This window comes from Prionailurus bengalensis, chromosome A3, assembly GCF_016509475.1.
Source record: "Prionailurus bengalensis isolate Pbe53 chromosome A3, Fcat_Pben_1.1_paternal_pri, whole genome shotgun sequence".
Taxonomy (NCBI): Eukaryota; Metazoa; Chordata; class Mammalia; order Carnivora; family Felidae; genus Prionailurus; species Prionailurus bengalensis.
In genome coordinates, this window is record NC_057354.1 from 716,702 (window position 1) to 734,515 (window position 17,814).

Sequence of the window (17,814 nt, forward strand, 5' to 3'; positions counted from 1 at the left end):
GACATTCATGCATTTATTTGTATATTCAGCATGAGTTCAGCAAGTGCTTACTGTGTGTGTGTGCCTCACTCTAGAGAATGGTGTTGGCTTGAAAGCCTAGCCCCTGCCCTGGGAGAACTTCCGTGGTAGTAAGACTATGCACACAGGGTAAGTTATGATTTTTCAGGGCATTTTAAAACGTTTCTGATCTTCATAATGTCCACTATGAGGAAAACAGGTAGGCATTATTGTATCACATCAATGTTTTTTCTGGTTATACGTGTCACATGTTCACTGCAGAAGTACAGAGAAAAAAACCTCGAGTCACCAAAACTGCTTTCCTGCAGACAGGACGTGCGTCGTTAGCAGTGTTGAAGCTGACACACTTATAGCCTCTGGGAGCTGTGCTTCTGTGTCCTGTGGCTGCACCGCTGTACCGGGCTTTGGGGAAATTCTTTCCAACTTCTTGGTTTCATAAACTTCCTGTTAATGTAGATTGTGCAGAGTCACAGTTACCATATTAGAAATTAAAACTCAGAAATTAAAAAAAAGAGCAATTCATCTGAAATGACCCACCCATTACATATTAACATAACATTTTGAGAAACAGTATTGTGCTGCAACTCTACCCAAGTAAAAAAAAAATTAGTGAAAGTAATAATCTCACTTAAGGAAAGAAAGACCCCTATTGGGGTGCGTGGAGGGCTCTGTCGGTTAAGCATCCGACTTTGGCTCAGGTCATGATCTCACGGCTTGTGAGTTCGCGCTCCATCAGGCTCTGTGCGGACAGCTCGGAGCCTGGAGCCTGCTTCGGATTCTGTGTCTTCCTCTCTCTCTGACCCTCCCACACTCACGCTCTGTCTCTCTCTCTCTCAAAAACGAATAAACATTAAAAAAAAATTTTAATTGCAAAATAAACCCCTTAATTTTAGAAGTTCCCTAAGATATAATGGAAAATGACAAAATAATGTAAAACAAAAGTGAAATAAAAGCATAAAAGATGTAAAATAAAATCAAAGTGGAAAAACAACAGAAAAGACAAGGGCTCTAGGATCTTAACTGGATCCTGAAAAATTACACTTGATTTTAGTGACCTGGTGAAAACATACAGTGATATTGTAGCACAAATATCTAACGATGTTTGCTTAAAAAAAAACCAGGGGCTCCTGGGTGGCTCAGTTGGTTAAGTGTCCGACTCTTGATTTCAGCTCAGGTCATAAGCTCATAATCATGAGATCAAGCCCCGAGTTGGGCTCTGTGCTGACACCATGGAGCCTGCGTGGGATTTTCTCTCTCCCTCTCTCTCTCCACCGTCCCCCATGTACATTTGTGCACTAATAAAAAGTGTAAACAGCCACAACAAACAAATAAGTGACACTTTCTTAGGGGAAAAAAATTAGTGAGAATGAAGCATATGAAAAAAATCTGGCCTCAGATCCGTGGTTGAAGGAAAATGTGTTATTAATAGACTGTTCTTTAATAGTAAACCAAAGCGTGATATGGGGCAGTTTCTTGTAGTTGGAGGCAATGTGAACCTTCCATACTCTTCTGTCAGCCCACTGGTCTTGAGTTTGCGTGTGCCTCGTCCCCCTGTGTGGTTCTGAAGCTGCCGGGCATGAGCCGCCTTCCCCCAGGCGCCCTTGCAGTGCTGGAGGGAAAGATCAGCTGATTGCCGGCAGAACTGGAGCCTGTCTTTGTCTTGCTTTCCTGTCTGGTCAGGAGCCGAAGGAAGCAGAGCCTGAGTACGGGGTGGGGCATGGTGAGGCCATAGCATTCTTGGGCCTGGATGACACCCATAGTCTCATGGCCTCCATGGGGTCCAGGCATCGTCAGAAGGTCTGAAGTCAGTGGCTTGCAAGACAGTGTGACTTGCCTTCCTCTGTAATAAATCGAGAGCAAACTCTCCCCTCCCCTTGGGAGCCTGCGGTGGGCTGGGAATCTCACATGGGTGTTCCTGGGGAGAAATCACCACCCCAACCCCCTGTATACGCTGTTCTATTCTGCTCTCCTGTCGGCCAAGCAGAGCCCAGAGCTGCAAGTTCATTCTTTGGGAGACAAAAAGGTGAGCACAGGTCCCACTGCCGAGCCTGAGGGCCTATGGTAGGAACAATGAAGGTCACGCAGCAGCCCGAAAGCAGAGACCAGAGACCAGGGATGCTGGGTGCCCCCGGACTCGGGCTGATGGCCACAGCACCAGGCAGCTGGTACAGGCACACTGTCACGTGCACGCTCTCTCCTGGGCCACAGGAGCATGGTATCCGTCTGTCTCCAGCGCCCTTCTGAGCATTCTCTCTTTGACTTTATTGGCATTTATTTCAAGAACGTGAGGACAAAGAAGCTCAGATAAATGACAGACACACAGATTGCGCGTGTATTCTCATATTTACCAGATAATAAAACAACAGCACTCGCACAAACTGAATAGTTTAATCTTAAAAAAAATTTTTTTTTAATGTTTATTTATTTTTGAGAGAGAGAGAGTTCGCTCTCGCATGCAGGGGCGGGGGAGGGGCAGAGAGCGAGGGAGACAGAATCCGAAGCAGGCTCCAGGCTCTGAGCTGTCAGCACAGAGCCCGACGGGGGGGTTGAACTCACCACACATGAGATCATGACCTCAACCGAAGTCAGACGCTCAACCGGTTGAGCCACCCAGGTGCCCCTCAGTGGTATCATCTTAAAAAAAAAATTTTTTTTTCCATCACTGGTTTAAGTACACTCTAAATTATTGAAGACGGAATGAAACTGCCACTCTCCCAATTATAACATCACTGAAATGAAGTCTGTTTAAAAACCTCCAATTTGGGAAATGGTCTTCAGTGATCTTCCTACTGAAGACTGATCACGGGTTCATGCTCGTTCTGAACAAGGCGTTTGTTTCCTGCCTTTCCTGTGCCCTCAGGGGGTGCACGCAGGGATGAGGGGGTGGGGTTCTCTGGCCGGCTGCTCGCAATGAGAGAAATCAATCACACCCACATCAGAAGAGTTCATGCTGTCCACCCTGTTCCCTGAGTGGGCGGCCAAAGACACCCTCTGGGTGCTGCACCCAGACTGCCCGGTGCAGGTAGGGAGCGCAGGCGGACCAAGGAACACGCGGGATACCGCACCGCTGCAGAGACTCCTCTGGCGTCCTCCGGCCAAGGGCAGAAAGCCTGCCAAATGCCCAGCTCTGGACCGAGCAGATGCAGCTAGATAACCACCGCTCTGAGGCCTCCCCCTGCGCCTCTCAATCAAACAGCAAGGGTGGTTGTACCTGGCTCCCAAATCAAGGGTACCCCATAAAAACTGAGTAATGCTTACTATCTTCTTACGCTCTGGAAAATGCATGGGCCTTACCTGTAGTTAAAAGTAACTAGAGTGAGCGCGAGCAATTCTCAGAGCTCCCTAACCCTACATCTGCGTGTGTCTCTTGGCTCAGTGAAAGCTGAGGCCCCGAATTTTAATTAACTTAAATGTAAATGAGGGCGTGTCCAGTGGATACAGGACAGTGCGGCTGGGGGGTGGCAGTCAACAGAACACTGTATGGCGCAGCGCGGACTCAGAAAGAATGTTGAAAGCCCCTTTTAAGGGTTACTATGAGAAAGAAAACCTGGTAATTGCAGGATTCCGACTAGACACGCGGGAGGACACAGACGCAAGCTGCTCTTCTGGCGCCCGCCTCCGGACAGGGAGCCTCTCACACGCTTGAGATGACAAGCGGACCTGCATCAGTTCCTGCCACCGTTCGTACACCTTCCCCCCGCCCCCATCCTCCAAAAGGTCTCCCTACGGAATCTTTCCGCCCGGGAGACTCGGGCCCACCCGGGCCCACAGCTGTGTGGGCGGACCCCCGCAGGTGCGCCGGTGGGCGGGGCCCGGCGAAGGTGCCGCCGCAGCCGCCCCGCGTCCCGCCTCTGCCACCCTCGGCCCTCCACCCGGCGCACGCGCGGCCGGCTCCGCCGGGCCTTATTTCTCGGTGCCGCACGCCTTCCCGCCGAGCGCCAAATAAGTCTCCGGGCCCGCCCCTGCCCTGCGTGCGCGGCCCCGCCGCCTGCGTCAACTAGGAAGCGCGCGCCCGGGCCGCCGCCGCCGCCGCCGCCGCCGCCGCCGCCGAATCCCCAACAAGGAGCGGAGCCCGCGGCCGCCACCGCCGCCGCCCTCCTGACGCCGCCGCCGCCGCCCGTCCGCCGGCGCCCGCGCAGGCCCGGCCGCGGCCCAGGTAAGCGCCCGCGGCCCCCCCGCGGCGAGGCCTCTCGCTCCGCCGCGCGCCGCCGTCCAGTCAGGGGTCCCTGCGGAGCGTCAGGACGTTACGGCGGGGGGAGGGGAGCGGGGGAGGGGCGGCGGCGCGCGGCGGGCGTCACGGGCGTCACGGGCGTCACGGGCCCGCGTCAGGCGGCGTCGGCGGCGGCGTCCGCCTCCATCTTGCCGGAAGGCGACGGGCGGGCTGCTGGGGGGCGATGGGCATGGCCCTCGGGCTGGGCGCGACAAACGCCCCCCCCTCCCCCCTCCGGTCCCCGTCCTGTGGGAGCTGTCTGGACGCCCCCCTTTCCCCCGGCCCGGTGGGAGCCGCGGCCACGCGGGTCCCCTCCCCGCTCGGTGGGCGCCGCGGCCACGCGGGCCCCCTCCGCGGCCAGCGTCGGTTGGGAGCCGTGTGGACTCGGTCCCCGCCCCGCCCCGTGGGCCGTGCCCGTGCGGGCCCATACTGTGTAGGCGGGGGACCAGCGCCAGTAACGACCTGTTAACAAAGTTGATTAAGTTTGCAATTCACTTGGTTGACTTTTACACGGAGTCCAGGTTCTCTCCGCTAAAGCCTCAAATACAAGTGTCGGTTACATCAGTCTTGCTTTGACGTACAATTAGTAGAGCTTAATTGATAAGCATAATTAATAGAGCTTGATGAATTGGGAGATAAGTATACGCCGGGGAAACCATTACCCCATCCTGTCCTTCGCCTCACGGAGTTCCCTCCCACCCTCTTATTTCGTGATGGGAACGTTTAACGCAAGATGTACCTCCTTGGCGAATTTTCCAGTACGTGGTCCGTGTTGACGGCGGGCACCGCGCTGTGCTGTAATGTCTGCACTGGCTGGTGCGCAGCCTGAACTGCTGCTGGCGTGCGTTCCCTCCGCCCGGCCCCTGCTCCCCTGAGTTTTCTGTAGATTCTCAGGGAAGCGGGGTCATGCAGTGTTTGTCCTGTGCCTGGCTTCCCTCACCCAGCGTGTTGGCCTCCAGGTTCATGCGTGTCGTCACTAGATTACATTCCGCCTACGTACACCACGTTTTCTTTACCCTAAACTCGTCTCTCCGCGGCCCTTTGGTTGTTTCCACGACGCGGCCGCTGTGAATGGTGCTGCTGGGAACATGGGAATGCACATTTCCCTGGGAGGCACTGATTTCATTTCCTTTGGATCTGTACCCAGACGTGGATTGTCCGGTCAGGTGGTGGTTTTTAGGAACCCCTGTACTGTTTTCCTCAGTAGCTGCACCGATTTACATTCCCACCAACAGTGCCTGACGTCCTACTACAGCGTCTGTTGGTCTTGTTAACGGTGAGATCCATGGATTAAATACAACTGGAACATAACAAGATGAACTAGGCAGACTGCTTGTCCCGGAATTGTTTCTTCATAGGAAGTATCTTAAAGTTTTTGGTAAGAGGAGGCAGGGCGTCTGGGTGGCTCAGTTGGTTAAGCGTCCAACTCTTGATTTCGGCTCTTGATTTCGAAACTCACGCTTCGTGAGTTTGAGCCCTGAGTTGGGCTCCACACTGACAGCTCAGAGCCTGCTAGGGATTCTCTGTCTCTTCTCAGTCTGCACCCCCCCCCCTCGAAAAAACAAACATTTAAAAAAAGTTGGGGGAAGACATCCTGGAGGGGGGAGGAATTTGTATATATGCGTACGAGCACGGCAGAGTTTCTATGAATTTAGAACGCTACAAAACTACATTCAAGTCTAGGATTTAAAATCACAACCCATTTCATGCCTGAACTGAGAAAGGGGGCCGCCGAGATGCCTTCTCAGAGCCGGAAGACAAATACGTGTGCAGGGGGCCGCACGCTGGCGTGTCTGGCGCAGCCTGGCCGGGTAGGACGCGGACGCTGCGGTTGGCGCCGGGGAGCTGTGGTCTGTGACTCCCTGAGGAGGGCAGGTGAGGCCCAGATGCTCCCAGAAAGGCAGGAAGGACCAGAGGGACCGCCTCCATGGAACAAAGCAGCTGAAAATCTGGATTTTTTTATGTGAACCCGGTGAACTTTGACAAAGTTGGCAACTCGTTAAGTTTGGAAACCCTGGGAGAATCCAGCTAATGGCGCCCGAGGACCACCACGTGTGACCTCAATTGTGTTCTTAGTGGTGTTTTTATCAAAGGAAAACATTTGTGATCTTGCAGAAGACTCGGGAAGCCAGGTCTGAATCTGATGTCCTGATGTCCTCATGAGACACTAACAGTTTTGTGTCGTTTTTACATATTTATGCTCAAGAATGCTATTTAAAAAAACGTTTCCTCGTATCTTACCTCACAATTAATTGGGGTCTGATTGACACTTCAGGAACCCAGGCCCTGGGAGTAGACCCGGGCTTCCGTCCCAAGTCCACCCGGTGCTAGGGGCTCCGAAGGTCACGCTCACCCGCTGGGGAGGTGCGGTTCCTGTGCTGGGGGCTCGATGACACCCTAGTGCCTGCTCGGTGTCTACCTCCCCGTGTCAAGGACTTGAGCCACATTTTGTGGAGTGACTTCCGGGCGTGTTGTTTTGGAAACTTGATACAGTTGCCACTGGAGAGGCAAGAATTCAGTTTTGTAGTTTATGCTTGCTTAGTCCCCTGCAAAGTTTCGGAATTTGGGGGAGGACACGGGGTTTGGGGGAGGACACCGACGTGTAGATCGGATTCCTGCCTTTTCTGCAGTTTCGGTTGAAGTGTGACTTTTGTGACCCCGTGGAGCTCTCCCAATGAAAATAGAGATCCTCGCTTGGTAAGATAGCTAAACCCTGAGAAATTAGCACCAAAGATCGATATTTTAAGTTCAGTTTTAATTAATTGATTGATTAATTAATCAAAGATTTTATTTTTTTAAATAATCTCTGCACCCACCGCGGAGCTCGAACTCAAAACCTTGAGATAGAGAGTCGCACGCGCTCCACCGACTGAGCCACCCAGGCGCCCCTTGAGTACAGTTTTAAAGTAGACTTTTATTCATGTTTGTGTAAAAGATTTGGTTTCAAAGCTGAAATCTAGAACACAGAAGTTATATTTTAGAAATGGGCAGGAAGTCTGTTGGTGTCAATGAATTCATTGTGGCAGCTTTCCTGGCTAAAAGGCATTGTGAAGACAGCCTTCAGGTCCCGTCCCTGGAGACCCTCCCCCAGGACCCCGTGGCACAGCACATCGTCTCCCTCGGAGCCGTGCGTGTTTGACGAAGGGTGAACTTACACGGACACATCGGAATCAGGACCGCCGTGGTCTAGGGTTTACGTTAGGTTCACCTCGGTGTCGTACGTGCTGTGAGGTTTTGGCAAATGTATAACGTCATGTAGCCACCGAGCCACCGATACAGCGTGTTTTCACTGCCCTCAAGTCCTCCGTGCGTCACCTTTAGCCCTCTCTCCCGCACACCTCTGGCAGCCGCCGAGCTTTTCACTGTCTCCCCAGTGTGGCCCTCTCAGACTGGCTTCTTTGGCTTAGCGCTGTGCAGGAAGGTCCTGCGTGTCTTTGTGTGTCTTCATAGCTCATTTACTTTTGCCTCCGAGTAATAATCTGTCGTTCGGAACATAAAGCAAACCATCTGTTTCTCCGTTTACCTTTTGAAGGACTCGGTTTTTCACAGCGTGCTTCGAGCAGCATTTCCCCGCTTCAGGTGGGACGGAGAAGCCCCCTGCCCCACCATCCCCTCGTGCGTGCTGCGTGTTACTTGTCGTGTGCGTCGCGAGTCCAGCCAGACGGCGCGGAGTGTTTGCTTTCAAGCTGTCGTGTAAAGAACGTGGTGTCGTGTGTATTTCCCCAGATAGTCACCGTTTCCGTTGCTCTTTTCTCGTTCTTGAAGTTACGGGATTTCTCTGTAGAATTTCCCTTCTGTCTGAAGAACGTCCACTACCGGCTCCTTTGGGGCAGGTCTCCTCGTGACCAATTCTCTTACGTTTCCTTCATCTGAGAACGTCTCTGTTTTGCCTTTATTTCTGGAGGATCCTTTCACTCTGGTAGAACCCTGGCGGACAGCTCTCTGCCAGCACGGTGTACGTACGCGCCCCTGCCCGCTGGCCCGTGGCTTTCCGGGAGCGCCCTGTGGCCCCTTGGGTTGCTCTCGACAGGTCGTGCGTCCTTTTTTGCCCGGCTGCTTTTCAAGCGTTCTTACTTTGTCTTTGGTTTTCAGCAGTTTGACTGCCATCCGGGCACGGATTTCTTCGAGCTCGTCCTGTCGGACATTTGCCGGGCTACTTGAACGCGCATGTTTAACCTTTCACTGAACTGGGGAAGCGGTCGGGTATTATTTCTTCACACCATTTTTCCAGCTTCACGCTGTTCTCTTCCTTCCTTCTGGGGCTTCCGTGCTGCAGATGCCCAGCTGTCTTCTACTCTTCCACGTTCCCTGAGCTCTGCTCCTTGTGTTTTTCCACCTTGTTTCTGTGGGTCAGCTTGGGTAGTTTCTGTTGAGCTCTGTTCATTTCACTGTTCTGCCTCCGTCTTCTCCTGTCTCTATTCTGACAGTGGGTCCATCCAGTGAGTTTTGTATTTCTGTTGTTATTATGTTTTTAATTCTCAGATCTCCATTTGGCTGTAACTCCTGTTCCTGTGCTGAGACTTCCTATCTTTCTGTTTGTTTCCAGAATATCTGGCTTCATTCCTGAAGCCTGGTGCACCAGCTGCTTTAAAAGCTCTGACGATTCATTTCAGACTGGGCTTTTTTGGATTATTTCTTCTCTTGAGAATTGGCCAGACTTTCCTGCTTCTTTTTTTTTTTTTTTTTTTTTTTTTACATTTATTTATTTTTGAGAGACAGAGAGAGACAGAACACAAGCGAGCAGGGGGCAGAGAGAGAGGGAGACACAGAATCTAAAGCAGGCTCCAGGCTCCGAGCCGTCAGCACAGAGCCCGACGCGCGGCTAGAAGTCACGAACTGCGAGACCGTGACCTGAGCTGAAGTCTGATGCTTAACTGACTGAGCCAGCCAGGCGCCCTTCCTGCTTCTTTTTATGTCAGAAAATTTTGGATTGTATTCTGGACGCTCTGAGTCTTGTGTTGTGAGGCTCTGGGTCTTGTTTAGCTCAGAGAGAACGTTACATTTCTGTAACAGCAGGAAAGCGACCTGGTCAGGCTCAGGCTGCAGGTGGTGAGCTCCTTCTGTGGGCAGCGTCCTCACATCAGCTCTGTCTTCAGAGCCTGTGCTGTGCTCTTTGGAGCTGACGTGTAAGTCGGTTCTCGAAACCCTGGGTTTGCCACTTCGGGTCAGGCCCCCTCGCAGACGGGCACCCTTTCCACACCTCCCTACTCTGCACAGCCTCCCCGACACTCTGACCCCAGGGTCCCCTTCCTCCGACCAGAGACCTGTGGCTTTCGTGTGTCCTCAGTGCTGTGAAACCTCAGCACAGGGTCTGCCTTGGCCAAGCGTCGGCATGGGGGAGGGGAGAGAAGTGGGGTCCCCCAGCCCTTGGACCGGTGTGCCTCTAGGCCCTCAGTGCTTTAGGAGCTGCTGGGCTACTCGCATCACAGTTTTAGCAGGGACTGGGACTGGCCTGAAGGCAGAGCCCGTAGCAGCAAAAGTAATAATAAAAGCAAGGCCCTTCTCCCTTTGCTGTCTCGTGTGGGTTTCCCTTCCATTTCTGCAGACTGGAGATTGGACTTGTCTCCAGATACTTACTGTGCGCAGTTCTGGAATGCAGGCTGCCTCTGGATTGGGGCCGGGGGGACTCCCGTCCACAGGAGTCCACTTGGGTCCTGGTCTCCTGCCCTGTCCCCTGCTTTGTGACCATGGGGTTTTTGGGCCAACGCGCGCCGGCTCCCTGCATTCTGCTCAGGGATTGTAGCTGTGCTGTTCCGTCTGCCCTGGAGGAGCCCTCCTGCTGTCATTTCTGTCCAAAAGTAGTGGGCCCGGACCGAAGGGGGGCTCTTGGAGGTGCTGTGAGCTCCGTTGTGCAGACACAGAGACCGCCTGAGACCCCGTGCCCTGCCTTGTGGTTTCCTCTAGGGCTTGGGACCCTGGCGAAGGACCGTGTCGGTCCCGGCGTCTTCTCCTGCTGAGCCATGGCAACCCCGGATGTGAGCGTCCACATGGAGGAGGTGGTGGTGGTGACGACGCCCGACACGGCGGTGGATGGCAGCGGCGTGGAGGAGGTGAAGACTGTGCTGGTGACGACCAACCTGGCTCCTCACGGGTGAGACAGGGCCTCTGTCCTTTGAGGGCCGCTCGGGCCCTGGTGGGTGCCTGGGGCATCACGTGAGGGCGGGGGCGTCTGGAGTTTCCCGGACCGACTTTTTCCAAACCGGACTCACGTGTCAGTGTGAGCAGAGAGTTGGAGGAGAAATGGAGCCCTCACATCAGCCAGGAGGCAGAGACAGCGCTTTACCTTTGCTTTTCCCTCCTGCGTCAGCACGGTCACGTGGTTCTCGTTTCTGGAGACGCGTGGTCATTTGGCTTTTGATAAGGTGGACAGTGGGAGCAACTGGGAACTGTTTTTGCAAAATGAAGTTAAAGAGCCAGTGAGTTTCTTGACATGCCACACGAAAACTGTCTTTTCCTCCTCCTCTCTCATGGTAGATGTGCAGAGAGAGTAGCCATTGGCAAGGAAGTTCACGTCTGACTTGAGGGAGCTGCCTCGTGGGGCAGAATGGCTCCTGCCTGTGTGCCTTCTGTCACCCTGCCGCCTCTGGAAGGGCTGCCATACAGGAGCAGGTCACCCGGGGGTCGGGGGGGGGGACTGGTGGCCCCCTCGCGCTTCCTGCCAGGGGGACCCGGGCTGGGGCGGGCCTGCTGTCAGTGTCCGCTCTGCTGTGTGTGACCCGTTCAGACTGACGTCGGCGCCACGCTGCGGCAGGGGTGAGCTGTGGCCTTTTCCCTGCCCGACAGAACTTTTGAGAAGAAGGTTCTGGACCCAGGACCTGACCTGAGCGCCGACTCCCGTCGCTGGCAGAGAGGATGCTTGTGTTTCCGTTCCTTTGCACAGCCACCTTACGGACCGGGCCTGGAGACTCTTCCTGCCTCACTCGCGTAGCGTTGGGGCTGAAACCAGACCCGGCCTTTGTCACCCACCCTCCTGCAGATGGGATGGAGGGAGGGCCGGCTCTTGGTGGGTTGCTGGGTTCCACGTCCAGATACTCAGGGCTTCACCGACAGAGTGTATAACTGTGTCTGGAAACGCAGGGCCTTCCTGTTGGATTTCCTGCCTACGTTCTCGCGTTTACTCTGGTCAGTGTTTATGTGGTCTGTGTCCCAGCTGCGGGCAGGCGGTGAGGGCAGGTTTCCAGACAGTGACACCACCGCCTCTCGTCCACGTGCCCTGCAGTGACCTGCCCTCCCCAGCAGGAGGTGGCGCCCGAGCCCCCTCCCTTGGATTCAGGCCTGTGTCAGGATCGGACACTCACTTGGGGAAGGCTGAGCTGCCTCCCCCCGGGGCAGGCGCCCTGGATGCTGTAAGGAGCCCTCACCCACAGCCATTCTCGCCGAGGTGCTCTGGTCCAGGTCAAGCCTGGCTTCGTGTCCCCCCCCCCCCCCATCCAGGTGCCCAGATGACCAAATGGTTGGTCATTTACGGAGGAAAGGAGGGGCCGCATGTGGCTTCTCCCTGGGGGAGGAAACCCCACGCCCCAGCGGAGGCAGTTTTATCTCAAGGGACCTAAAGATATTTCTCTTCTTTTTCTGTGGCAAATTTTACCCTCTACCCTACTGCGTGGAAGCCGAGATTCACCCTTGCTGTGTGTTTAGAAAAGGGTGGGGTAAAGGGCCAGTTAACTGCTTTGTGGGTGCTGAGTTCTTTTCCGGCTGGGTGTTTGGGGGAGAGCTTGGGAGTGCCCCTCGCTTAGGGAAGCCCGCTGGGCCTGCCACCCACCCGCCGCTCTGCCCTGGCAATGGGCACGTGGGCCACGCTGGGAAGAAGCGAGTAGCATTTTGTAGATAGCCAGCCATTCCCACGAACATTTGCTCTAAGTGAGGTGGACGTTTTTCAAATGAAATTTGAAGGACAAACGCCAATGACTTTGCCAACTAAAGATTCCTGCCCGCGGGGTGTGTGCGGTGGGCGGGCACAGAGCAGGGCACAGTTGGTCGTGGTGGGGGCCGGACGGCTGGGTTTCCCCAGGGTGGCCCCTGTGGGTGGCCTGCTGTATGTGCACGTGGCCTGCGGTGGGCCACCGCTCTGCGTGTGGCCCACTGAGCTCTCCGGGGCTGGCGCTTCCCTGCCTCCGTCTCCTTCCTCGCTCTCTCTGGGGGACGGTCCCGGTTCTCCTGTGTGGAGGGGCCTGCTCCCTGTTTGGATGTTGTCCTTCCTGCTTCCAAACTCTGGCTTGGAAAGACACTTGCCCTGAATTGGCGCGTCCTGGTAGGAGCGCCGGTGTCCCGTCCGTGTGATGCTTCACGTACGAGCCGCTCCTCCTAGGCCCCAGACCACGGACTCTGAGTCTGCTCTCCTCAGCTCTCGTCCTGACCCGGCGGGAGGTGGAGTGAGGTCTCGGAGACGCAGAGTGGCTTTGACTGGGCGCCGTGGGCCGAAAGGGGAGTGGGGGCCCCGGCGTCGGCGTGCTGCTCTCGGGGGGCCTGGCCGGGAGCAGGTGCATGTGCAGAGAGGCGGGGAGAGGAGAGCGCAGGGGTGGCCGTCCGACCCTGTGGGAGGAAGGAGGGCTGGGGGCATTTGAGTCAGGAGCATTGACTGAGACCGTGGGGGGGTGAGAGCGGCCACGTGGGTTCCCGGCCAGGGGAGGGCGCGGGCGTCCGGGAGCCGTTCCCGACGGGGCCCGTGTGTGCGAGTCCACCTCTCCCCATGGAGAAGGGTGTGCACCGCCCTGGAGGGGAGCCCCGTGCAGGCCCCCGGCTGGCTTCCCAGGCCCTGCTGTGCAGGCGGGCCCGGCTCGAGTATGCTGCACGCATACCCCTCGGGTCGGGGTCTCTGCTCCAGCTCGTGGCCTGTTTTCCTCGGACGCCGTCGTGGCCATCTGAGGGTTCCTTAGATAACAGCAGGAAACAAGCTGTCTGTCCTTGCGTCCTTTCCCCTGGTTCTCTCTGTAAAAAAAAAAAAATTGTTCGTGGTGTTTCCCCCCTCCTCCCCACAGAAAGTTTTTATCTGTGTTTTTTAAAGGGAAACTTACCTTCCCTTTTATTCCTGGGGTTTTGTATTTGAGAAAATCCTTCACCGCTTTCAAACCGTTTAATTCCTTTTCTTCTGAGTTTAACGCTCCTGTGGTTTGCACTTACTCGTGCGTTTGATCTGCACGCAAGTTGTGTGGTGGAACGTGAGGGCAGCTGTGGGCCATTCTTTTTTCTTTCTTTCTCCCGCATTTCTTGACAGTGTCTGTAACCGCGTGAAGTCGTTAGAATAGAAATAAACAGCTTTATTAAAGAAAGAAGAGGAGATTTAAAATTCCCACTTAGGTGTTATTGCCTCCACAGATGTGCCCTGCCGGTGGCCCCGGGGACACTCGGGGAAATGCCCGCTTGGGGCAGCAGCGCAGTGACCATCACCGCAGGGTACCTGACCGGCACAGCCACTGCTGAGACCCTGCGGCGCCTCAGGGAAGGGGCGGCGTGCCGGCAGACGGTGCGCCAGGCACGCTGTCTTTGGGGCCAGCTGATGTGTCCCTCCCTCCTAGGGGCGACCTGGCGGAAGACAGTATGGAGACGGAAAATGCAGCGGCGGCTGCCGCGGCCGCGTTCACAGCATCCTCGCAGCTCAAGGAGGCCGTGTTAGGTAGGGAGCCTGCCTTCCCGCCTCTGTGCCCGCAGACGGGTCAGGAGAGGGTTTGCCCGACGACGGTCCTCTGGTCATGAGGGGCCCTCCTGCCCGAGAGTCCTCCCAGCCGTGGGGGGCTGAGGCCTCTGGCGTTGTGACCGGCAGCAAATAGCCAAAGGCCTCAGAAGTCTTCAGAACGGAATCAGTTTCTCTAGAACGATTCCCAGTAAAGCTTGATTTCATTTCCTTAAGTGGCTCTTCGGTTGAACCACACTCGAACGTGATTATCTTCACATTACTATCACAAAATCGCTTTTTGTGACTTTGCCTGAAACTCTAACCCCGGAGGGACTGATGAGTGACGTCGCTGCCCACCTGGGCCTGTCGCAGTCCCCCCCGGACCTTAACGTCTGGTGTTTGTGTGGCGGCTGTGGTGCTTTTGCAGGAGGTACTTTGGAGAGGTTGTAACTGATTTTGTCTTTCCCCTTTCCCTGTCGATGCACCTTGTGAGAAGTGAAGGTGGCTGAAGAGGAGGAGGGCCTGGAGGCTGAAATCGTGTACCCCATTACCTGCGGGGACAGCAGGGCCAACCTGATCTGGAGGAAGTTTGTGTGTCCGGGCATCAATGTGAAGTGTGTTCAGGTGAGGCTCCGACGTAGCCAGGACGCAGACACGTGTGCCAGGCTGCAGGGGAGGGAGGCCCAGCAGCCTTGAAGCAAACAGGAAGACCCCGCTGGGGTTGGAGGGGCGGGGGCGTGACCCGTGCCGTGTGTGGCGCAGAAGGCGGCGGTCCCGTATGCTCAGGAGAACAGAGGAGCAGGCGTAAGCCCTCAAGGACAGACAGGATTGTTGCTGTGGTCATAGGGGAAACCACCAGGAGGTACTGACTCCTTGTTTCTGGAGCGCAGCCGTGGGGAGAGGCTGGGGAAGTGGCCGTGCTCACGCTGGGGGCGCCACAGTCGCCGAGGGGGGAGCTGTCTTATTGGCAGGTTGAATGAGGTGTGTGCTAAGGCGTCTCCCCGATGCTTCCTTAAGCTGGCACAAATGGATGGAATATTCCAGCCGAGGCACTGAGTAAAGGTGGGGCTGTAGAGGGAGGCAGAGCGTCACTCCAGCTTTGGCCTGCAGAGCCTTGGCCTCACACTGACTGCTTCCGCCCTGTAGGGCCCAGTGCTCCCCTCAGCTGTGTGGGTGGGGGGCAGGGATTGTCCCCTGGGATGCTGTTACTTTTCAGGGGTTCTCTCCTTGGTGTTGGGGCAAACCACTAATAACATGCCCCCGGCCCCCCTCTGTCCCTGGGACAGGGACCTCCTGCCCCCCATCTTAGCACTGAGGGAAAGAGGGACCCTCTTGAGGAGCATTCACATTGGGACCGTACGGTCTGAAAATTGTAAGCGGCTGGCAGTTCCCCCAGGAATCATACAGAAGCAAATGAAAACTCCCTTTTGGAATTTGGAAAAACTTGTCTTTATTGGAGGTTTTGAGTAATTTCAGCAAAGTCTCCGGGGAGGAACAGCTCGCTGAAACAAGTGAAACTGAGTTTGCAGGGAGACAAGCACCCAAGCAAGCATGCCCAGAGACCATGGACAGGCCGGGACCCACAGACGCTTCAGGTGTCGGAATTTTGAGACATGGAACATTAAATGAGGTTTAATTTATCTCAGGAGATGGAAGAGAGGCTCGGACATGAGAAAAGCATTAACGTACTTAGAAAAACAAACTAGGAATCCTAACAAAATAGAACCTTTAGTGGGTAGCTTTTGCAGCAGATTAGACACAGTTGAAGAGATAATTCGTGAACTGGAAGGTAGGAGTAAGGAAGTTATCCAGAATACAATCCAGATAAATAAAGAGGGAATAGAGTCTCAAGAAAAATTGATACATCGGTTGAATTCTGGAAGCCGAGAAGAAGGGTCTGAGAGCTTTCACAATAGAAGAAAGATCGCAGTCCACAGTCCAAGAGATTTAACAGATCCCACACTAAATGAATACAAAAAACCAACCAAATTTCAAACAGCTGTGGATGCCAACTCAAAGGCCCGGCTCCATCTGGGACAATTTAACAGCGAGATAATTAATGATAGTCTGAATTATAAGTCAAGATAAGAGTCTGTAAGTCTGTATTTATTGCAGTGTATTTTATGGTGTTTATGTCAAATGAATAGAAGCAAAGCTCTCGTGTTGGGATGCCTGCTAACAGACGTGGAAATGGATGGAGCCTCAGCCCCAAGACTGTCTGCCCAGACTGGCTGCTGAGAGCCGGTTAGGGTGTTTGCCAGTCTCAGGATAGCCCCCATCAATTGGGTGCTCACTGTAGAGGAAAAATAGCGACTCTGCACGGGAAGCCTGGCAGGTGGCTCATTCACCAAGTGAGGGGACCTCCGTCACAGGGCTCCTGATCGAATGGGCAGTAATTCTCTGGTATTCCCACCAGAAATCCATAACTTGGATCTACTCATGAATAGACATGAGGGACAGACAGTCCACAAAAAATTCACGTATGTACTTCAGAAATGTCGAGGGCAGGAAGATGAAGGCAGGCTGTTCAGGGAGCAGGTGTGGTGTGACGTCCGGGCAGGGTGGTGCCTTGGGATAAATTGCTACAAAGGCTGTTACTGGGGCAGTTCGTGAACTCTGCGTGTTGCCTGTTGGTTGGATTACACGTGTGTGTTTGTGTGTGTACGGTTTTTAATGTTTGTTTATTTATTTATTTATTTATTTATTTATTTATTTTTTAACGTTTATTTATTTTTGAGACAGGGAGAGACAGCATGAACGGGGGAGGGTCAGAGAGAGAGGGAGACACAGAATCTGAAACAGGATCCAGGCTCTAAGCTGTCAGCACAGAGCCTGACGCGGGGCTCGAACTCACGGACCGCGAGATCATGACCTGAGCCAAAGTCGGATGCTTAACCGACTGAGCCACCCAGGCGCCCCTTAATGTTTATTTTTAAAGAGAGAGAGTGTGCACGCATGAATAGGGGAGGGGCAGGGAGAGAGGGAGAGAGAGAGAATTCCAAGCAGTCTCCGAGCTGTCAGCACAGAGTCCAACTCAGGGCTTGAACCCACAAAGTGTGAGATCATGACCTGAGCCAAAACGAGAGCCGGATGCTTAACCGACCAAGCCGCCCAGTTAGATACTAAATATTAATGGCAATTTCCTGATCTGGGGAGTGGTGCTTCCCTAGCAGAACCTTTTTTCTTAGGAAATAGATGCAGAACTCAGAACAAGCACCTGAGCCGACAGTTCCCCCCGCCGACAGTGTGGAGGAGTGGACGAGAAGCAGGGGCAGAAAGGTCAGGTGGGGGGGGGGTTGGGGAACCTGGGAGGGGCAGACGCACATTCTTCCTGCTAGTTTTCCGTTTACTCTGTAAGTTCAAAATAATAGCAAAATAAGTTAGAAACCAAAACCTGTTTAGCACAGATAGCATCGTAATGGAACTGCAGACTGAGACACAGAGAAGACCCTGGAAGAGCCGAGAGCAGACGGTTACTCAGGAGCAAGAGTCCGCTGGCAGCGGAGCTCCTGGAAGTCCCCAGAGTGGCCGGAGGGCGGTGGCACTGCGTCCTGTGTGAGGGAGAAGAGCTGCGCACGGCAGAATCATCTTTAAAAACTGGAGGGGACGAAACGTCTGTTTGCGCCGAGATTGCGTTTGCCACGAGCGAGGCTTCACTGAAGGGTGTCCTGGGAATTGTGCTTCAGGCAGAAGGAAAGCGACTCCATGTAGGGGTCCTTAGGTGCGAGAGGGTGTGATGAGTGAAGGAAGTGGAGACGTGTGGGTGATCCGAGCACAAGCGTGTCTCCTGCTCTGACGACACGTTGCAGGAAGACTGAAAACAGAGAAAACATGGCTGCCTGGCGGTGGGGCCAGGGGGCTCCTGACTCTGACAGCGCAGGTGGGCACAGCACCCACCCCAAGAGTGGCGTGCGATCTGCCAACTGGCGGACAAAACTCGGGAAGCCTGCAAGTTCCGGTCAGCCCAGACGGT

At 54.5% G+C, this 17,814-nt stretch overlaps 1 protein-coding gene and 1 long non-coding RNA gene across 3 annotated transcripts in view; one reads left to right on the top strand and one right to left on the bottom strand.

Annotated features, from left to right (window-relative positions):
- Positions 1-5,186, bottom strand: LOC122467155. Its single transcript, XR_006292844.1, has 2 exons — positions 4,968-5,186; positions 1-462 (listed from the first exon to the last, which is right to left on the bottom strand). It is a non-coding gene; the product is annotated as an uncharacterized LOC122467155 (long non-coding RNA).
- Positions 3,976-17,814, top strand: part of GMEB2 (glucocorticoid modulatory element binding protein 2) — a 24,028-nt gene continuing 10,189 nt past the window's right edge. Inside the window, exons 1-4 of one of the 2 annotated variants that reach the window (XM_043553442.1) lie at positions 3,976-4,174; positions 10,133-10,319; positions 13,744-13,841; positions 14,338-14,465. In XM_043553442.1, coding sequence (XP_043409377.1) covers positions 10,189-10,319; positions 13,744-13,841; positions 14,338-14,465 — 357 coding nt within the window. In that variant the 5' untranslated portion in view covers positions 3,976-4,174; positions 10,133-10,188. Of the gene's footprint in view, positions 4,175-10,132; positions 10,320-13,743; positions 13,842-14,334; positions 14,466-17,814 lie in introns of both variants that reach the window. The other variant, XM_043553441.1, reaches the window with a different exon arrangement.